The following is a 20,930-nucleotide window of genomic DNA, read 5'->3' as shown; positions in this document are numbered from 1 at the left end:
CCCTGTTACTGCAAAGTCCTGCTCTCTGGTCACACTCTCCCAGGGGTGAATCGCCCCTTCGTTTTACTGTGCCCCAGTCACTTACTGCAGGAAGCGCCGTCCACGGGGTGCAGTCGATCCCACCGCTGCCACCAGTTGTCACGGAGTGTGGGGGAGTCCGGCCCTGCACCCCTCTTCCTGGGACCCACAGTGACTCTCAGCCAGCCAGTAAAACAGAAGGTTTATTGAACAACAGGAACACAGGATACAGCCCAGCTTGTGTGCAGAGCCAGGACCCCTCGATCTGGCCTTTCTGGGGGGTTCAGGGTGCTTGGATCCCAGCCTAGGATCCCCTGAAAACCCACCTCCCAGTTCCCCAACCGAAGACTGACTCAACCCTTCCCCTCCGCCCCTTCTCTTTGTCTAGCTCCTGGGCAGAGGTGTCACCTCCCCTCCCCCAGGCCTAGCTCATGTTACTGCTGAATACCTGCATCTCACCTAAAATCCTCCCTGCTCTCCCATCCCCCACACAGACAGTCCCTGCTCCACCACAAGAGCACCCCATACTGAGCCCCCCCGACCCACAGCACGGCGCCCCCCACCCCGACTGCCATGGGAGAGCACCCCCAACCTGCTCCCCACAGCACAGCCCCCCCCCAGTGCCTGGCCCCCATTGCAAAGGGAGAGCGCCCCCTACTGAGCCCCCCAACCCACAGCACTGCACCCCCCCAGTGCCCGGCCCTGATTGCTAAGGGAGAGCACCCCGTACTGAGCCCCCCCAACCCACTCCCCACAGCACAGCCCCCCCCAATTCTCATGGGAGAGCACCCCGTACTGAGCCCCCCAACCCACTCCCCACAGCACGGCGCTCCCTAGCTGGGGGGGGCGGGGGGGCAGGGACACACACATGGAAACCACCACTCAGCCTTTACATCAAAATACCTGACGAGCCTTTATTTCATTAGTTAATTAATCAACACCAGACGGACAGACGGTGTGGGGGGGGGCGTTACTGAATGGACTGATAGAAGCAGGGGGAACCAGGGGGGTGGGGGGCAGAGCTAGGGTAGTGGGGGAAATGGGAGGTTCAGAGCTGGGGGGCCAGAGCCCTGGGGACAATAGGGGGCTCGGATCTGGGACACTGGGGGGCAGAGCCCGGGGGGGGAATAGGGGTCTTGAAGCATGTCGGGGGTGAGCCGTCACCCCAATGGGGGGGCAGTTGGCTTGTGGGGGAGAGACATGGGGCCCAGGGATAAGCCGGCCTGCAGAGGGAGGGGTCATTGGGGGGCAGAGATTGGGGGGCTAGGAGCAAGGCAGCCCCTCCCCGGCGCCCACAGGCTGGCTACATTCAGAGACGGACGGGGCAGGGGGGATGTAACCCCTCCCCCGCCACATTAGCACTCACTGGGCCCTGGGGGGGGGTGTCCCCGTTACTCAGGCAGATACCTCAGCAGGGGCTCCCCCCCATATGCCCCCCTCCGCCCCCCAACAGCTGCCTCCTCCTCCTCTTCCTCCGTCCTCTTGGCCCGCTGCAGCTGGGGTGCTCCTGCCTCGGGGCCCTCCCCGTCGCCCCCCAGCCGCTTCACGCGCAGCAGGGTGGGGGGTTCTTCCTCCAGCCCCCGGCGCAGGCGTCTGGGGTGGCGGGGGGGTCGCGTCTCGCCACCCCCCGCGAGGATCCGGCCCACCAGGTACCTGCGAGCCAGAGGAAAAACAGAGCTAGAACCCAGGCGTCCGGGGTCCCAGCCCCTCCGCTCTAACCACCAGCCCCCATTCCCCTCCCAGAGCCGGGGAGAGAACCCAGGAGTCCTGGCTCTCAGCCCCCCAGCTCTAACCACCAGACCCCACTCCCCTCCCAGAGCCAGGGAGAGAACCCAGGAGTCCTAAATCCGAAAGCCCTACTGGGGCACACGGCCTTTTCCCTCTAGGGGGCGCTGACCCCCATGCGGCCCCAGTGGGGATGGGACTGGCTGCCTCAGGGGAGCAGGGAATGGGGCCCGGGGCCCGGCCCTTCTCCAGGCACCTCAGCATCTCCGCATCCATCTCCCCAGGCTCCTCATCACCCGGCTCGTCCTGGTGGTTCTCGTAGGCCCCGTCCGTCCGGTAGCGGCTCAGCTGGGGTGGGGGCGGGGCCCGGGTCCTGGGGGGGGCGCCTGCCCCGGTCTCATCGTAATCGGGGTACGGGGCCCCCCTGGCCTGGTCCCACAGCTGCAAGAGGGAGGCCAGGGGGACCGATTCCTGGAGGAGGCGCTGGAGGGCCAGGGCGGCCTGGGCCCCGTCCTGCCTCCAGCGGCCACCGGGGGGCGCCTCCTGGAGCCACGGGGTGCCCCCCGGCTCGTCCTCCCGCCACCGGCCCGCAGGGGGCGCCCCCAGCCTCTCCAGAGCCTGGGCCAGCAGCTCGTCCTGGGCCAGCGGCCCCAGCCGGGGGTAGTAGATCTCGTTGGCCAGCCCCATCTCCCCCTCGTAGGGAGCCCCCCGCAGGTCCCGTCGGAATCGCCGAGGGCCCCCGGCCGCCTCGTGGGGCAGCGCCCCCCTGGGGCCGGCGGGAAGAGCCTGTGGGGAAAACACCGAGAGAAAGAGGCGGAGAGGTGAATGGACGGTACCCAGCGAACCCAGGAGTCCTGGCTCCCAGAACCCCCCCGCTCTAACCACTAGCCCCCACGCCCCTCCCAGAGCTGGGAGAGAACCCAGGAGTCCTGGCTGCCAGAACCCCCCCGCCGCTCTAACCACTAGACCCCACTCCCCTCCCAGGGCTGGGAGAGAACCCAGGAGTCCTGGCTCCCAGCCCCCCCTGCTCTAACCACTAGCCCCCACTCCCCTCCCAGAGCTGGGAGAGAACCCAGGAGTCCTGGTTCCCAGCCCCCCGTGCTCTAACCACTGGACCCCACTCCCCTCCCAGAGCCGGGGAGAGAACCCAGAAGTCCTGGCTCCCAGCCCCCCCCCCCGCTCTAACCACTGGACCCCACTCCCCTCCCAGAGCCGGGGAGAGAACCCAGGAGTCCTGGCTCCCAGCGCCCCCCCCCCATCCTGCTCTGACCACCAGACCCCGCTCCCCTCCCAGAGCCAGGAGTGCTGCTCCTTTCAGCACAGGGCAGCTCCTCGCCTTTTCCAGCTAATGGAGGGCGGTGGGTCAGCAAATGGGGGGCAGGTCTGGGAGATGGTGGGGGAGGGGCATCTCTGCAGTGATCCCCCCCCCCATGTGTCTGTGGCAGCCGGGCTCTGCAGGCTGAGTCACTAGGAGGAGTGCGGGGGGATTGGCTGGCAGCTGGGGAGATGGGGAGGGGTTGGGGGTGCGCTGCCAGCCCCGGCCTCCCAGGCATCGCGGGCTGCCCGTTGTCTGCGGCTGGCGGGGCCCCTTCTCGTTCTTTCTCTCTCTCCCCCACCCCCCGCCCCGCTTGCCCTCCCCCCGCGCAGGGCTCCTGGCTCCCCTCCGCTGCTGAAATGCAGCTGCTTCTGGGGCGGAGTGCGACAGACACACAGAACCCCCATCCCCTCCGTCTTCTGGACCACCCATCCCCTCACACACCCCATCCCCTAGACCCCAAACATACCCCACCCCAGACTTCCCATCCTCCTCAAGTACCCCAATCCCCAGGCCCCCAAACACCCCCATCCCCTCAAACACCCCATCCCCTAGACCGCCACCCCCAAACACCCCCATGTCCCCAAACACCCCTTCCCTAGACTGCCACCCCAACCACCCCGATCCCCTAGACCCCAAACGCAGCCCACCCCCTTTATACACCCCACACCCACCTCGATCCCCCCAGCGCCACCGTCTCGACTGAGGGGGAATTCACAGCAGCCCCCCCCCCCCCGATCTCCTGCGCTGGGGGGCTGGGGCTGGGCCTCAATGGAGGTGGGGCAGCCCCAGAGATGGGACCCTCAGCTCCCCCACGAGACTCCCCTGGGTCCGGGTACATCCCCCGCCCCCCCCGGAGACCATAATAAGGACTGGGGGGAAGGGGGCGTGGGGTTCGCGTAGGGGGGGAGAGATGGTGCGCAGGGGCGATGAGGGGAGATGGAGGTGCCGGGGATGAGGGGAGATGGAGGTGCCGGGGTGCCGGGGCGATGAGGGGAGATGGAGGTGCCGGGGGTACCGGGGCGCAGGGGGCGATGAGGGTGCCGGGGGCAGGTGGGGAGAGATGGGGCGCAGGGGGGCGATGAGGAGATGGAGGTGCCGGGGGCGCAGGGGATGAGGGGAGATGGGGTGCTGGGGGTGCCAGGGGATGAGGAGATGGAGGTGCCGGGGGCGCAGGGGGCGATGAGGGGAGATGGAGGTGCCGGGGGCACAGGGGATGAGGGGAGATGGGGTGCCGGGGACAGGTGGGGAGAGAGATGGGGCGCAGGGGAGGTGGGAACGGGGAGAGATGGAGGTGCCGGGGGCGCAGGGGGTGAGGGAGATGGGGTGCCGGGGGCAGGTGGGGAGAGATGGGGCGCAGGGCTCGGGGTCCCGGGCCCTCCCTACCTTCCCGGCGGCGGGGCCCAGCGCGCAGAGCAGAGCCGCCAGCATCAGGGTCGGAGCCATCGCGCAGGGACCGGAGCGCGGGGAGGGGGAGACACGGACCGGCGCAGGGAGCAGCCGCTGCAGCGAAACCAGCCCCGCCCCGAGCCCCGCCCTCCCCGCTGCATCCAGCCCCCGGATCCTCCCTGCATCCAGCCCCCGGATCCTCCCCTGCATCCAGCCCCGGATCCTCCCCTGCATCCAGCCCCCATCCCCGGATCCTCCCCTGCATCCAGCCCCCATCCCTCCGGATCCTCCCCTGCATCCAGCCCCCATCCCCGGATCCTCCTTCCTGCATCCAGCCCCCATCCCCGGATCCTCCCCTGCATCCAGCCCCCGGATCCTCCCCTGCATCCAGCCCCCGGATCCTCCCCTGCATCCAGCCCCCATCCCCGGATCCTCCCCTGCATCCATCCCCCCATCCCCAGATCCTCCCCTGCATCCAGCCCCCGGATCCTCCCCTGCATCCAGCCCCCGGATCCTCCCCTGCATCCAGCCCCCATCCCCGGATCCTCCCCTGCATCCAGCCCCCATCCCCAGATCCTCCTTCCTGCATCCAGCCCCCATCCCCAGATCCTCCTTCCTGCATCCAGCCCCCATCCCCCAGATCCTCCTTCCTGCATCCAGCCCCCCATCCCCGGATCCTCCCCTGCATCCATCCCCTCATCCCCGGATCCTCCCCTCTGCATCCAGCCCCCATCCCCCGGATCCTCCCTCTGCATCCATCCCCCATCCCCCGGATCCTCCCCTCTGCATCCATCCCCCCATCCCCGGATCCTCCCCTCTGCATCCAGCCCCCTCATCCTCGGGATCCTCCCCTGCATCCGTCCCCATCCCCGGATCCTCCCCTCTGCATCCGGCCCCCATCTCCCCAGATCCTCTCCTCTGCATCCAGCCCCCATCCCCGGATCCTCCCTCTGCATCCATCCCCATCCCCGGATCCTCCCCTCTGCATCCAGCCCCTCATCCTCGGGATCCTCCCCTGCATCCGTCCCCCATCCCCCGGATCCTCCCTCTGCATCCGGCCCCCATCTCCCAGATCCTCTCCTCTGCATCCAGCCCCCATCCCCGGATCCTCCCCTCTGCATCCAGCCCCCTCATCCTCGGATCCTCCCCTGCATCCATCCCCCCATCCCCGGATCCTCCCCTGCATCCATCCCCATCCCCCGGATCCTCCCTCTGCATCCATCCCCCATCCCCGGATCCTCCCCTCTGCATCCAGCCCCCTCATCCTCGGGATCCTCCCCTGCATCCGTCCCCCATCCCCGGATCCTCCCCTCTGCATCCATCCCCATCCCCGGATCCTCCCCTCTGCATCCAGCCCCCCTCATCCCTCGGGATCCTCCCCCCTGCATCCAGCCCCCCCCATCCCCCCGGATCCTCCCCTCGGCATCCATCCCCCCATCCCCGGATCATCCCCTGCATCCATCCCCTCATCCTCGGATCCTCCCCTGCATCCAGCCCCCTCATCCCCGGATCCTCCCCTCTGCATCCATCCCCATCCCCCGGATCCTCCCCTCTGCATCCAGCCCCCCCATCCCCCGGGATCCTCCCCCCTGCAGGGGCTGCGGGTCGGGAGCGGGGGGCACAAGCAGGGCTGGGGGGGGCATCTTGGTCCCTCCCTGATAATTAATTTCTGCTTCCTGCAGCATCCATTGCCATGGAGACATAATTACTCATTTATGAAGGGGAGGGGGGAGAGAAAGTGCATGATGGGATAGACCCAAGGTGGCCTCACTCCCACCCCCCCCCATCCTGGCCGGTGCCCCTCACTCCCGACCTGCAGCCCCTGCCCCCCACAGCCCTGTCCTCCAGCTCTGCCAGTGCCTCTCACTCCCGACTTGCAGCCCCTGCTAGCCCAGCCCTGGGCTCCCCCCAGCTCTGCCGGTGCTCCCCACTCCCGACCCGCAGCCCCCTGTTGCATTTGGCAAGTCTCCGACCCCCCGTCACTGGCGGGTGTTGTCAGAGCTGTAAATACAGGGAGCCGCAGCGTGAGCAGCCAGGGCCGATGAGCCCTGGGGGAGGCTGCATCTCACTGTCTGCTCGGGAATGAATTAGTTATGGCAGAATCCATTAGTGCCCATTTCTTCTCTGCCGCCTTCCCTGGTTCCCGGCCCAGCCCCCTACGACCTCAGTCCTCGGCTGCCGAACTGACAGAGTCCAGGTCAGCACTGAGCTGCGGCCACCTCTGGGGCGGGGCAGCTGAGGAACAGCCGCACATAACGCCACATGGGGATGGCTTGCCCAGCACTGCGATGCGGCCACCTCTGGATGGAAGGATGGATACATGGGGTGTCAGGATGGAGTGTTGGGATGGAAGGATGCATGGATGGATGGATGGGGTTTGAGATGGAAGGATGTATGGATGGATGAGGTGTCGGGCTGGATGGATGGAAGGCTGGATGGGGGTGTCAGGACGGGGTGTTTGGATGGAAGGATGGATGGATGGATGGGGTGTTGGATGGAAGGATGGATGGATGTGGAAGGCTGATAGGGGTCGGGATGGATGGGGGGTGTCGGGGGGGTGTTTTGATGGATGGATGGATGATGCATGGGGTGTCAGGACGTGTTTGGATGGAAGGATGGATGGAAGGATGGATACATGGGGTGTCAGGATAGGGTGTTTTGATGGAAGGATGCATGGATGGATGGAAGGATGGATGGATGAGGTGTTGGATGGATGGATGGAAGGCTGGATAGGGTGTCGGGATGGATGGGGTGTCAGGACGGGGTGTTTGGATGGAAGGATGGATGGATGGATGGGGTGTTGGATGGATGTGGTGCCTGGGGATCGATGGGGTGTCTGGGGATGCTGCGAGGGTGATAGAAGGGGGTGGATGGGGTAACACAAGGAGGCAGAAGAGGGCGGTTCTGACCCAGGACCCCCCCCCACACACACACACACCGGAGACAGGGACTGTAACGGTGCAGCAGAGGGGAGAAAAGCAGCCCCCGGCTCCCCAACCCGTGCTGAGGTAAGGGGTGGATCCGGGGGTGGGTGGGTTCTGAGACTGTGTATTGAGGTGTGGGTTTTGTCCGTGTTGTTGCGTGTATGTAGGGCATCTGTGCCTATCTTGCTGGGTGTGACTGTGGGTGTGTATCTATTTTGTGAGAAACGAATAGGACATGGGGTCTTTCCCCCACAAAGCCGGGGGTAAAAACCCAGGTGTCCTGGCTCCCCCCCCCCCCATCGGTGTTGTTTATCTTCCCATCCCTGAGAGCTGGTTATATTCCCGCAGGGGTTGGAGATTTATGGGTCTGTTATTTCCACCTCTGCTGCCCTCTCCTTTGAACCCAGGCGTCCGGGCGGGGAAATCAGGAAGCCAAGGCCCAGCGGCTGCCTCACCTCTGACCCCCCCCCACTTTCATCTCCTGCCAGCTCCAGTACCTGCTGTGCTGGGGCCTCCCCCTCCCCCCAGCCGCACAGAGCAGGACTCCTGGGTTCTCTCCTGGCTCTAGGAGGGGAATGGGGTCCAGTGGTTAGAGCAGGGGGGCTGGGAGCCAGGACTCCTGGGTTCTCTCTGAGGCCCTGGGAGAGGAGTGGGCTCTAGTGGGTTAGAGCCGGGGCGGGGAGAGGCTGGGAGCTAGGACTCCTGGGTTCTCTCCCTGGCTCTGGGAGGAGGGTGGCGTCTAGCGAAGTGGAAAAGTGCCTTAAAGAAGTTGCTAATGTAATTCAGTGTCAGAGCCCCAAATAAAACCCAGGAGTCCTAGCTCCCAGCAACAGCCCCCCACCTCCCCACTCTAACCACTAGCTCCCCCTCCCCACTTGTCTGCAGGGAGGGGTCACTCTGATGCATCCGGTCATTTGCTGGCTCACTTTCCACTCACCCAGCCAGAAGCCAAAACCCAGAAAAGCCCAGGGCTGGGCGAGCAGGGGGTGCGGGTCGGGATTGAGGGGCACTGGCAGAGCCGTGGGGAGGGGACAGGGCTGGGGGTGCAGAGGGCTGCGGGTCAGGATTCAGGGGCACCGGCAGAGCTGTGTGGGGCGAGTTCTCTAACCATTACACCTGCTGTTCCTACCCTGATGTCTGGCTGCAGCCCAGTCCCCGCTGACGGTCGTGGGGCGGATGCACTATTGAAGGGCGTCTCAGGAGACCCACGCAGATGCTCCACGTCGGAGAGTAAGTGCCTGTCTCATTGCAGCTCCTCAACTCAGAACGAGAATTCGTCTGGCGCGGAGGTGCAGCCACCTCTGGGGTGGGGCAGCTGGGGAACAGCTGCACATAACGCTGCACAGGGATGGCTTGTGCGGCGCGGAGATGCAGCCTCCTCTGGGGCGGGGCAGCTGGGGAACAGCTGCACATAACGCTGCACAGGGATGGCTTGTGTGGCACGGAGATGCAGCCAGCTCTGGGGCAGGGCAGCTGGGGAGGCGCCGCACAGCGGATGGGGCTGCTGCTGACAGTCTGGTTGCTCCCAGGGGATGTGGATTGTCCCAGCCGGAGATCTCTGCCTGGGGAAGAGGTTCAGCCCAGCGAGGAGACATCGCTAATTCTCCTGCCCCTGACCACTGAGAAAGCAGGGAGAGGTATGAGGGAGTGGGGGCTAGTGGTTTAGAGCAGGGGGGGGCTGGGAGCCAGGACTCCTGGGTTCTCTCCCCAGCTATGGGAGGGCCGTGGGGGCTGGTGGTTTAGAGCAGGGGGGACTCTGGGAGCCAGGACTCCTGGGTTCTCTTCCCAGCTCTGGGAGGAGAGGGGGAAGGGGGGGGCGGGGCTGGAAGCCAGGACTCCTGGGTTCTCTCCCCAGCTCTGGGAGGAGAGGGGGTCGGGGGGGGGAAGCCAGGACTCCTGGGTTCCATCTCCGTTGTCCCCTCTGCTTTCAGACTCGCCACCCCAGCCCTCGGGAGGCCCTGCGGTCACCCGCTGCCCTGAGCGCTGGAGGGACCAGGCTTTGCTCCCTGTGTCCCCGGTGGCTCCGGCCCGGCGGGGGAAGCAGCGTCTGGGCTCCACCGCGTCTGTCTGCAGCCACCAGAGCTGTAAATCCACCGCCTCGCACATCCAGGAGGTAGCTGGGGATGGTGAGTGCGGGGCTGGGCTGGCAGGGGCTGCGGGTCGGGAGTGAGGGGCACTGGCAGGGCTGGGCTGGCAGGGCCTGCGGGTCGGGAGTGAGGGGCACTGGCAGGGCTGGGGGCACAGGGCCGGGCTGGCAGGGGCTGTGGGTTGGGAGTGAGGGGCACCGGCAGGGCTGGGCTGGCAGGGGCTGCGGGTCGGGAGTGAGGGGCACTGGCAGGGCTGGGGGCACAGGGCCAGGCTGGCAGGGGGTGCGGGTCGGGAGTGAGGGGCACCGGCAGGGGCTGCTGGTCAGGAGTGAGGGGCACTGGCAGGGCTGGGGGCAGAGGGCCGGGCTGGCAGGGGGTGCGGGTCGGGAGTGAGGGGCACTGGCAGGGCTGGGCTGGCAGGGGCTGCGGGTCGGGAGTGAGGGGCACCGGCAGGGCTGGGGCGGGGGAGAGGAGCCCAGGGTTGGGTTCGGGTTGCCGGTTTCGCCCACAGTTGGGCATCAACTTAGCATCCGCCCAGGGTACCCTTGGGAGCTCGTTAACTCAATTATTATTATGGCCATTTCCGCCGAGATAGAAAAACAAACAGTAAGGAGGCTGGGCTGGGAGCCAGGACTCCTGGGTTCTTTCACTGGCTATGGATGGGGAGTGGGGTCTAGTGGTTAGGGGGGGGCTGGGCACCAGGACTCCTGGGTTCTCTCTCCAGCTCAGGGAAGGGAGTGGGGTCTAGGGGTTGCGGATGGCCCGGGATCCCGGACTCCGGGGTTCTCTCTTGGGCTTAGCTCACCCCCTGCCCCCTCTTTCTCTCCCCCAGACCGCTGCGCTCACTGCGCCCTGGCCTGCCTGTTCTGCGAGTTCCTGGCGCTCTGCTCCCTGGCGCTGGATGGGCTGGGCTGCGGGACGCTGTGCCTGGCGGGGGGGTGCTGTGCCGGGGGGGACCCCCCGGGGCAGAGCTGCGGAGGCGGCGGCTGCCCCTGCGGAGGGGGGTGCGGGCTCCTCCAGGACTGCTGCGACTCCGCCGACTGCCTGGAAATCTGCCTGGAGTGCTGCTCCATCTGCTTCCCCAGCTGACCCAGGGCTGGGGCTCAGCCCCCCCATCCCAAAGAACCCCCCTACTAGGTAAGGGCCCCCCGCCCCTCATGATCCCACCCCATTGCTTTCTGGTCCTAATCTTGGCTCTCTATGGGCTAAGCCACGCCCCATCCAACCCAGCTGGTGATGTCATTGGATGGACCAAGTCACGCCCCCATGAAGGGTGATGTCACCCAGTGAACCAAGTCACACCTCCACTCATGACGTCATTCAATGAGACAAGGGCTATTGGCTGCTCACCGGGCAGGTCCTCACAAGGCAACAAGCCCCACCCATCTTACTGGGGCCTCATCAGAGGTGGTAAGCCACGCCCACAATGGTGGTGATGTCAGAGTAGAACAAGCCACACCCTATCTACTGTGATGTCATCAAAGGGTCTGCCCAGGTGTCTAGGCAGTGACACCTTCAAATAGCCCCAGCAGGGGGGCGGGGCCTTCAGGAAGCCACACCTCTATGCAGTGATGTCATTGAATGCTTGGGTGTGGTTGCCAGAGCTCCTCCTCCTCTGCTGTGATGTCATCAAATGGACTCAGATGTCACAAGGTGGAGGAGTATTAACCCCGTGGGTGCTGTCCCCAGCTCTGCCGGTGCCCCTCACTCCCAACCCGCAGCCCCTGCTAGCCCAGCCCTGGGCTCCCTTGCCATGGTGGGTGCCGTGTCTCCCAGGAGGAGGGATAACTGGGGCTGGGTTGGGGCAGATTCCCTCGGGAGAGCTGGAGACTTTGCTGTGAGTCCTGGTTCCACCCTTCTCACCCCCGCAGAGACGGGAGGATACCATGGCCCTGAAGCTGCCCCCCCCCAGGCCTCAAAGAGCAGCAGACAAAGGGGGAGCCCCCCCCCCCATGTTCACTCTCTTTTAAATAAATTGCATGAGCTCTTTACGCCGACCTCATTTTTTGGAGGGGATGGGTTGTTGGGCTAGAACTCCCAGCATGCACCGCTCCTGATTGCCCCCCCGCTAGAAAGTCCTGCAATTGGCTCCCCAAGGAACTGCAAATCCCAGCGTGCACTGCACCTTATCCTTCCCAGCACTGTGCCTCATCCTGCCCCCCCTCGCCCCAGGGAACTACACATCCCAGCATGCATTGCTCTTGCTGGGCGGGGTTTTGCGAAACACTGCTGCTCCAGGAGCCTAGGGCACTGCAATGCCTAGAAGGCAGGGCCCCAGGTCAGATGACCCATGGAGACTACAATTCCCACCATGCAGTACTGCACTTACACTGCGCATGCGCTGATCGAATGAGGGGGAGGTTTTTTGCGCCTGCGCAATAGGGTAAACTTCACTGGGCTAGGCCTCCTGCGCAGGCGCAGTGAACGCGGGCCGTTCTCTGCGCAGGCGCACTGAGGAAAACCCGCCGCCGTCAGCCCAGCTCCGTTCTCCATAGTCCCCAGTTCACGGAGGCTGCCCCCCCGCCCGACTCCGTCCCCCCCCTAGCGCCGCCGCCCTAGCTTCCGCTTCCGGCTTGGGAAACAACCACTTCCGGTTCGGCGCCGTCTCTTCGCGCGGCTTCGGTCGCGTCCGGCGCGGTAAGCAGCGGTCGGGCAAGGAGGGTTGTGCGCCTGCGCCGCCGGTGGGCAGGCGGGTGCCCGTGCGCATGCGCGCAGCGGGAGGCGGGGGAGCACGTTTCAACCGCCGCGGGCAGGTTCCCGTGCTGCGCGTGCGCCGCGGCTGCACCCTGTGCGGTGCGCGGACGTTGGGCCTCAGGCCGCATGCGCAGAGGCGATACCCATTAAGGTGGGTCCTACAATAACTGATCAGGTTGGATGGGTGTGTGTGTGGTGTTTGCTAAAGGAGGTTGCCACTGATATATTATTGTAGGCCCTACAATAATATATGTAACATTTGATTTATTCCTGATGGGGATGGATTCAGCACCTTGGGACAACAACTGACTTATTGTAGGACCTACAATAACAGATCCATAATTTACCAGGACTCTGGATCAATCTTACCAATTAACGCAGGGCCTACTGTCAGAATTATGTAATTAATTTAACTCCAGTGACAATATACATATTCATGGAGGGCTGACAATCATGCATCCACATTAATGCAGAACCTGTGCCAACATACTTCATTAACGCAGGGCCTAGAATAATATGTCTCTACTTAATTTGGATCCGGAAAATAAATGATATGAAAGAAATTGCAAGGTGATTGCGGGAGAGAATGTTACCAGTCAACAGAGACCCCTCACCTTGGATACGTTTCTTAGGACAAAGGTATAAAGAAAAGCAAAGAGAATAACACCACAGATAAGGTGGCAAATACTACAGGGTGAAGCTGAAAAGGTCTTTAGGGAGCGGTTATGGAGAAGGTGAGGTCGGCATCACGTGCGGAAGAAGTGGATAAATCTGGGGATTTTCTAGTGACAAGCGGTGGGTGAATCAAAAGGGAAAAGCTTCACTGCCAAAGAAACTTGGTGGTGGGGCAAGGAAGTAAAAGAAGGGTTAAAAGATAATGGGGAAAAGTTTAAACCTTTCAGAAGAGTCGGGGGAGCCATACAATAAATTTACAACTATTATTTAAGGACAGTCTCTACTACATTCTCAAGCAGTGTTTTTCTTACTTTGCCTAGCTGTAAATTTTGCTTATTATCGATGGAAATATTTTTTCGTCTGTTGGCGGGTGTCTGGTAAAATCAATGGAGGGGAGCGATAGCTCAGTGCAGTGGTCCCCAAACTTTTTTGTCTGGCGGGTGCCAGACAAAGGACTGTGGCGGCAGTCGAGCATCCGCTGAAATGCCACTGCTGAAATGCCGCCAAATTTCAGCGGCATTTCAGCAGATGCTCGACCACCAGCCAGGATGCGGACCCCTGGCTCAGTGGTTTGAGTATTGGCCTACTAAACCCAGGGTTGTGAGTTCAATCCTTGAGGGGGCCACTTAGGGATCTGGGGCAAAAATCTATCTGGGAATTGGTCCTGCTTTGAGCAGGGGGTTGAACTAGATACCTCCTGAGGTCCCTTCCAACCCTGAGATTCTGTGTTTACTAAGATTTACCATTTAAAGAAAACTCTGATCCTTCCATGCCTAAAGATAGGCTAGAAGCGGATCTTGATGACTGTTTGGAGATGCGTATTGGAGAATCAGGCACTCAAAATAAACATGTGATTTCAATAGTGTGGACACTCAAGAATTAGCCTTGAAGCTAGATGGGCAGGTAATACCGAAAATGTAAAGTTTCAAGTATCTTGAGTTCCAGAATCTGGGGAAATAGAGGACTAAATTAGAGCTGGAATAATAAATACCTGGCTCAGACGGAGAGAAGTGGTGCAGTACGTAGCAGGAATATACTGATAAAATGAAAAGGGTAAGTGCAGAAAACGCTGCTCCGTCCGTGTTAGTGCACTGGGGCATCAGAGAAGAAACGTGAGGAAATTATCTGTTCTGCAGAAACGTGCACAGTGAGGCGGATGAGCAGTGAAAACAAGGACCATGCGAGGGATGTGTGTGTCGGAGACATACTCAAAGTAACGCCCATAAAGGAAAAAAAGTCCAAGATGAATTGGTCACAAAAGCGCAGGCTGGACAGTTATGTGGGTAAGAGAGTCCAGAAGATCAGGACTGATGGAACGAGACAGAGAGGCCAACCCAGGAAGAAGTTGGGTGATAGAAGATATGAATTGAGCAGAGCGGTTTGGAGGGAGACGACTTGTACAGTGGAGTCTGTTTGATTAGATAAGGAAGACGACTTAATTTGAGGCTTGTATCAATAAATCATTTCAGGTAGGGCCTACTATAACAGAGCCACATCGACCTGGCTTCTTTCTCAGTGCGCCTGTTATTTAGGGTTGCAGGGTTTTGATTTTTGTCGGTAAATGTCGATTTCACTGCCCACATTGACGGAAAAATATTTCCAGCGATAATAGTCTAAGTTCCCAGCTAGGCAAAGTAAGAGAAATCCTGCTTGAGACCTGCTTGAGGAGATTGACTTTATATGCTGGATAGCCGAGGAAGAATTGCTCCGCCCTGATTTTGACAAAATATACACGGGCCAGAAGTATGTTAATAAACTTACTGCAAACGAGCTGGTCACTAACTCTGCGAAACGGACTGGTGACAACGCTGCTGGCGTTTTGACCTGTGGCATTGACAACTTGTAACGAGTATAAAGCTTTAACGTCATTAAGCAATTGTCTCACCCGGCCCATGATTTCCTGCAACTGCAAAAGTCTAAATTGATAAAAATAAAACGCGTGAAGCCCGTAATTTTGTGAACCTGTGAATATTTAAATGGATGAAATCAGAAAAAAGCACTTAAAAATAAATGTCGAGATTATCCATTGAAATTATACGAAGAAGTCTATTTCTGCCCGTTATTGTAGGGCCTACAGAAATTTGGTCCACTGCCACTGTACCTATTAATGTAGGTGCCGCTGGTGTCTGAGGCTCACGCTACAAGCAGCCTACCTCAGTTTCCCTCTTTCAACTAGTCAAAACTTCAGCCAGGTTTTTCTTGGTTAGAAATACCCCTCCTGGGGTTTGTGACGGGTTGGCCCCCCTGGGATGCCACCCGGTGTGCTGGGACACCCCTCAGTCTGCCTGCCCTGCCAGCCTGGGCCCCCTTTAACCTGTCTTGCTGAGCCAGACTCTTAAAACCTCTTCACACACACACAGCCTGGCTGGGCCCAGTTCTTTCCCCCTGTAGTCATCTTGGGTGGGGTAGCCGGGGAGAACTGACGACCAGGATTAACTCACTCCCCATCCTGAAATGGGATTTGCATGAGGCGGGAGGCCTTTGTTTCCCTAGTCTGACCCCCCCCTTCCCTTACGGTGGAAGTTACAAGAAGTCCCAGGTAACGGTTTAGTATCAGGTGAGAGGATCACAGCGTCCATGAGGCCGGGGCAGTATGGAGGGGACGCAGGAAGGCCGAGCTTTTCACAGTCCGTTGTCCTCGCTGACGGGCCATTCACTCCGTCTGGCTTTTCCCTCGTTGTACCTGAAGCGTGAGCAGGGGATGTCACCCAAGCCAGCACAGTTGAAATACAGCTACAGAGTCAATATTCCCAACTTCAGATACAGAAATTTGAGTCCTGGGCCATTAAAATTATTTTGAAAGGGCCCCCGATAATATATCAATGTTCATTTAGGTCCAGGGCCATTATACCTGTTAGTGTAGGGCCTACAGTAACATATTGGGGTTCATTTAGAACCAGTGTCCATATATCTATTAATGCAGGACCTACAGGAATAGAGCCCTAATTAATTTGGCTCCAGTGCCATCAGACCTATTATTGTAGGGCCTACAGTAACGTCTCTCAGCTAATTCCGCCTCAACAGCACAAAAGTCTTTTCGTTAAGAGGCGAACACCCCCAGTGCCAAGCCGGGAAGGGTGGGTAACTGGCCCTCATCCTTTGCCCTCCAGGCTCGGGGGCGTCGGAGCCAAAATGGGGCGCTCATCGAAGGACAAGCGGGACATCTACTACCGCCTGGCGAAGGAGGAGGGCTGGCGGGCCCGCAGCGCCTTCAAACTCCTGCAGCTGGACGAGGAGTTCCAGCTGTTTGAGGGTAAACTGGGAACCGGCCCCAACCCCTTCTATTAGGTGTATTACGGTAGCCCCCATCTGTTGTGCCGGGTGCTGCACAAAGCCTGTGGGAGATTGGGGTCCTGTTGTGCTGCCCAGTCTCTTGGGAGAGAAGCCAGGAGTCCTGGCTCCCAGCCCCCCTGCTTTAACCACCAGACCCCATTCCCCTTGCAGAGCGGGGGAGAGAACCCAGGAGTCCTGGCTCCCAGCCCCCCCCGCTCTAACCACCAGCCCCCACTACCCTCCCAGAGCCGGGAGAGAACCCAGGAGTCCTGGCTCCCAGCCCCCCTGCTTTAACCACCAGACCCCATTCCCCTCGCAGAGCGGGGGAGAGAACCCAGGAGTCCTGGCTCCCAGCCCCCCCTAACCACCAGCCCCCGCTCCCCTCCCGGAGCCAGGAGAGAACCCAGGCGTCCTGGCTCACAGCCCCCCACACTCTAACCACCAGCCCCCACTCCCCTCCCAGAGCCGGGAGAGAACCCAGGCGTCCTGGCTCCCAGCCCCCCACGCTCTAACCACCAGCCCCCACTCCCCTCCCAGAGCTGGGAGAGAACCCAGGAGTCCTGGCTCCCAGCCCCCCTGCTCATTCTCTCCCTGCAGGGGTGCGCCGGGCGGTGGATCTGTGCGCTGCCCCGGGCAGCTGGAGCCAGGTTCTGAGCAGGAAGCTGAAGTGAGTTGGGGGGGGGGGCTGGAGGCGGAGGGAGATGGGTGGCAGGGGGGTGGGGGTAGCCGGGGGCGATATGGGGTAGATGGAGGAAGGGGAGGGGGTGGGACTGGGACTGGACGGTGACGGCAGGGGAGGGAGGGTCGCAGTGGTTTGGGGGGGGAAAGGACGGGCCTGGAGGGGGGAGGGGAAGCAGAGCAGAAGGGGGCGGGATGGGGTGGGAGGAGATGGGGCAGGAGGGAGTGGGGTGGGAGGGGGAAGGGCCCCCCCCAGGCTGTCTCTCACCCCCCCATGTCCCCCAGGGGCGGTGCTGGGGAGGGCCCTGACTCCGTGAAGATCGTCGCAGTCGATCTCCAGGCCATGGCTCCGCTCCCGGGGGTCGTCCAGATCCAGGGGGACATCACCAAGGTATGTGGGGGGGGGGCGCTGGCCCATTCCCCCCGCCCCCTCCCCGATCCGAGTCCATCCGTCCCGACCCGTAACCCGGCCCGTCTGTCCCCCGCCAGGTCTCCACGGCGCAGGAGATCATCCAGCACTTCGAAGGGCAGCCGGCCGACCTGGTGGTCTGCGATGGGGCCCCCGACGGTGAGTGGGACCAGCCCCCTGGCTCCAGGTGGGAGGGGGGCGGGAGGCTCCTCGCTGGCGCCCCCTGGAGGGCACCACGTGGGGTAGGACTGGGCCCCACTGAACCCCCTCTCCCCTCCTGACTTGCAGTGACCGGCCTTCATGATATTGACGAATACATCCAAGCGCAGCTGCTGCTAGCGGTGAGTACCCCACCCGGACGCAAGGGGGCGCCCCCTGCCGAGCCCCGCCCGCTGCGGCACGGCGCCCCCTCTTAGGTGATTCCATCCCCCACTGCAGTTTCAGTCACTATCTGTCCCAAATGGCTGTTCCAGAGCTGCCCCGCCCCACCCCAGAGGTGGCTGCATCTCAGCGCCGGGTGAGCCATCCCCATCCGGCGTTATGTGTGGCTGTTCCTGAGCTGCCCTCCCCAGAGGTGACGGCATCTCAGCGCCGGGTGAGCTATCCCCATCCGGCGTTATGTGTGGCTGTTCCTGAGCTGCCCTCCCCAGAGGTGACTGCATCTCAGCGCCGGGTGAGCCATCCCCATCCAGCGTTATGTGTGGCTGTTCCTGAGCTGCCCTCCCCAGAGGTGGCTGCATCTCAGCGCCGGGTGAACCATCCCCATCCAGCGTTATGCGTGGCTGTTCCGCAGCTTCCCCGACCCAGAGGTGGCTGCATTTCAGTGCCGAGAGAGTTGTTCCTTTTTTATTAAGGATTTTGGCATTAGTTGATAATTTCTCCTTCTCATTCCAGGCTCTGAACATCACGACCCACGTCCTGAATAAAGGAGGCACCTTTGTGGCCAAGGTAAATATTAGCCCCTCTAAGAAGCCCCGGGGTCCTAGCTGAAGGGGTAAGAGCCGCAAGGGGGTGGCTCGCCTGGTGCTGAGGTGCAGCCACCTCTGGGGCGGGGTGGCTGGGGACCAGTGCCCTCTAGCTGGAGCCGTGGCTCTGGACGATTGGAGTTGTAACTGGGGGAGTTGGGGGGTGATGCCAGGGGGCAGCATGCTGGTGGGGTGCTGGGCAGGGGTGCTCTCCCCTGGCAGTCAGGGCCGGGCGCTGGCGATGCCGTTGGCACCGTCCCTGCGCTGCCCCCTGCTGGCCTGTGACCCTGTCCCCACCTCCGTGCCCCAGATCTTCCGGGGGAAGGACGTGACGCTTCTCTACTCCCAGCTCCGCATCTTCTTTCCCGACGTCACCTGCGCCAAACCCCGGAGCAGCCGAAACTCCAGCATCGGTGAGGGCAGGACCGGGCGCCCCCGTGGGGTTGCAGAAGGGGGCAGAGCCGGGGGTTGGGAGTGTTGCGGGGGGCTCAGCAGGGGCACTGTCCCCTGGCAGGCAGGGCGGGGCAGTCCGGGGCACCGTGGGCGGGGGGGCTCAGCGGGGGGGCTCTCCCCTCCCAGGCAGCGCTGGGGGGTGCCATGCTCCGGGCAGCGGGGCGGGGGGCTCGGCGGGGGGGCTCTCCCCTGGCAGGCAGCGCTGGGGGGTGCCCTGCTCCGGGCAGTGGGGTGGGGGGCACAGCAGGGGGCTCTCCCCTGGCCGGCAGCGCTGGGGGGTGCCATGCTCCGGGCAGTGGGGTGGGGGCTCAGTGGGGCTCTCCCCTGGCAGGCAGGGCTGGGGGGTGCCATGCTCCGGGCAGCGGGGCGGGGGGCTCAGCAGGGGGGCTCTCCCCTGGCCGGCAGGGCCTGGCGCTAGGGGGCCGAGCAATCAGGTACCATATTCTGTGCCTCCCCCGGCTACACTGGGTCCTGAGATGCCCAAATCTGTTCTGTCTCGTCCACATGGCCCCCCCCCTCGCCAGCCGCGCCAGGTGCCCCCGGCCCTTGCCAAGGGGACCTGCCCCGGGCAAAGCTCCGCGCTGGCTCAGAGCTCGGCTGCGCTCCCCGGGCGGGTGTGTAACATCGACGACCTTCGCCACCCCCCGCCTGGCGCAGGGCTGGGAACCCACAGCGGGGGGCAGGGCCTGTGCGCGGGGAAGGGCGTCCGCTCCAGGCGCCCCGACTCGCCGCACCCCCCAACCACGTCTCTCCCGCCTCCAGAGGCCTTCGTTGTCTGCCGGGGGTACTGCCCGCCCGAGGGCTACGTGCCCAATATGTCCAACCCCCTGCTGGACCATTGCTACGGTGAGGAGTGGGGCTGCAGAGAGTGGGGGGCCGGGGGGCACCGTGGGGCGGGGCGCAGGGCTCAGCAGGGGGCACCATGGGGCCGGGCTGGGGGGCACCGTGGGGCAGGGCGCAGGGCTCAGCAGGGGGCACCATGGGGCAGGGCTGGGGGGCACCGTGGGGCAGGGCGCAGGGCTCAGCCGGGGGCACCGTGGGGCAGGGCGTAGGGCTCAACAGGGGGCACCGTGGGGCAGGGCTGGGGGACACCGTGGAGCAGGGCGCAGGGCTCAGCAGGGGGCACCGTGGGGCAGGGCCGGCTCTTGCTCACATCTGTCCCTTTCCAGATGTGGATTTTAACCAGCTGGAAGGTCCCAACAGGATCATTGTCCCGTTCTTGGCCTGTGGGGATCTGAGCGCCTACGACTCGGACCGGACGTATCCCCTCCAGGTGAGGCTGCAGGGATGGGGCGGGAGCCCGGCAGTGGGGGGTGGGCGGGGGGGTGGGGAATCACAGGCTGGGGGGGATGAGGCGGGATCCCAGCAGTGGGGGGGGCAGGTGGGTTTGCTGGCCCCCCCTACTCCCCTCTCTCTCTCACCCCCTCTGCAGCTGGCCCCAGGGAAGGAATACCGCTACGTGCCCCCCCTCCAGCCCCCCATCCGGCCCCCCTACCAGGAAGCCTGCTTCTTGAAGAGGAACAACCTGTTGGCTAAGGAGCCCGGGCCGGCCCCATTGGAGGAGGCCGCCCCCGCCCCCACGTATGGGTCAGCGCCGCAACCTCAGGGCTGCCCCCCGGAGGCGGCTGTTGAAAATGTCCTGGCGTCTCTGTCCGTGTCACCCTAGCACAGGGGCGTGTGTGTGTGTGTGTGTGTGTGTGTGTGTGTGTGTGTGTGTGTGTCGGGGATGAGCCCTGCTCCACATCTGTGAAAAGAGCATTTTAATGTAACCCTTTGTGGCCGGTCTTTGCTGGGGGCTCTGCTCCTCCGCCCCCCCGCGGCCTCTGTTTTAATAAAGACTCACGGAGATGAAGCACTTTGGCAATCTTCCCCTTCAGGGATATCATGGAGCAGGGAGTTCCGCTGGTTAACGACGGCAGCTTCTTCCCGCGGTTCTTTCTTTAGCCCCTTTGAAGCCGGCACTGGAGAGACTGTCCCAGCCGGTGTTGCTTTATTTTGGGGGTTAATGACGTGCCCCCCAGCTCTGGCCCGCTCCCCCGCGGCCCTGTCCAAGCCCAGAGGAGAGCGACAGGCCCCGCCCCAAAGAGCTGCTGGTCTGCGTACTCTGAGCCTCCTTTGCCTGCCCTAGATGCAGCCAGGGAAACAGGGTCAGACACGATATTAATGAGAAATGCAGACCCCCCCCCCCCCCGAAATAACACAGGCGCCCCCCTCCCGCTCTGCCTCGCCGAGTGGCTCTTCCGGTGCGTCCTCTGGGAGGTATCTGCTTAAAGACTTAGCAGCCATGCTGGGTAGACAGAGAGGCCTCCCGTGACACAGCGGTTT

The 20,930-nt window shown here is 62.7% G+C and overlaps 3 protein-coding genes across 6 annotated transcripts; 2 read left to right on the top strand and 1 right to left on the bottom strand.

The window, feature by feature from the left end:
* Window positions 1–958: 958 nt before the first annotated feature.
* On the bottom strand, window positions 959–11,924 carry PCSK1N (proprotein convertase subtilisin/kexin type 1 inhibitor). Of its 3 annotated transcripts, none has more exons than XM_039510450.1 (3): window positions 11,788–11,924; window positions 2,000–2,529; window positions 959–1,671 (listed from the first exon to the last, which is right to left on the bottom strand). In XM_039510450.1, the coding sequence occupies exons 1-3, from the start codon at window positions 11,794–11,796 to the stop codon at window positions 1,410–1,412; spliced, it is 801 nt and encodes a 266-aa protein (XP_039366384.1). In that variant the 5' UTR covers window positions 11,797–11,924; the 3' UTR covers window positions 959–1,409. The 3 variants fall into 3 exon arrangements, with proteins under 3 accessions (XP_039366384.1, XP_039366385.1, XP_039366383.1); XM_039510451.1 differs by lacking the exon at window positions 11,788–11,924 and adding an exon at window positions 8,501–8,758; XM_039510449.1 differs by lacking the exon at window positions 11,788–11,924 and adding an exon at window positions 4,445–4,535.
* LOC120388553 lies at window positions 8,718–10,767 on the top strand. Its single transcript, XM_039510458.1, has 3 exons — window positions 8,718–9,008; window positions 9,303–9,497; window positions 10,291–10,767. Exons 1-3 carry the CDS (start codon window positions 8,720–8,722, stop codon window positions 10,545–10,547), a joined length of 741 nt encoding a protein of 246 aa, XP_039366392.1. The 5' UTR covers window positions 8,718–8,719; the 3' UTR covers window positions 10,548–10,767.
* Window positions 11,925–11,942: 18 nt separating the features above from the next.
* Window positions 11,943–20,660, top strand: FTSJ1 (FtsJ RNA 2'-O-methyltransferase 1). 2 transcript variants are annotated; one of them, XM_039510427.1, is made up of 11 exons: window positions 11,943–12,095; window positions 15,938–16,080; window positions 16,698–16,767; window positions 17,064–17,169; window positions 17,268–17,346; window positions 17,476–17,528; window positions 18,082–18,135; window positions 18,463–18,565; window positions 19,368–19,451; window positions 19,775–19,878; window positions 20,038–20,497. In XM_039510427.1, exons 2-11 carry the CDS (start codon window positions 15,960–15,962, stop codon window positions 20,269–20,271), a joined length of 1,008 nt encoding a protein of 335 aa, XP_039366361.1. In that variant the 5' UTR covers window positions 11,943–12,095; window positions 15,938–15,959; the 3' UTR covers window positions 20,272–20,497. The 2 variants fall into 2 exon arrangements, with proteins under 2 accessions (XP_039366361.1, XP_039366360.1); XM_039510426.1 differs by lacking the exon at window positions 11,943–12,095 and adding an exon at window positions 12,102–12,303 and having other exon boundaries at window positions 20,038–20,660.
* The last annotated feature ends 270 nt before the right edge of the window (window positions 20,661–20,930 follow it).

This window comes from Mauremys reevesii, linkage group 22 (assembly GCF_016161935.1).
Source record: "Mauremys reevesii isolate NIE-2019 linkage group 22, ASM1616193v1, whole genome shotgun sequence".
Taxonomy (NCBI): domain Eukaryota; kingdom Metazoa; phylum Chordata; order Testudines; family Geoemydidae; genus Mauremys; species Mauremys reevesii.
The sequence above is the reverse complement of the archived record's forward strand: the minus strand, read 5'-3'. Positions and strand labels throughout refer to the sequence as shown.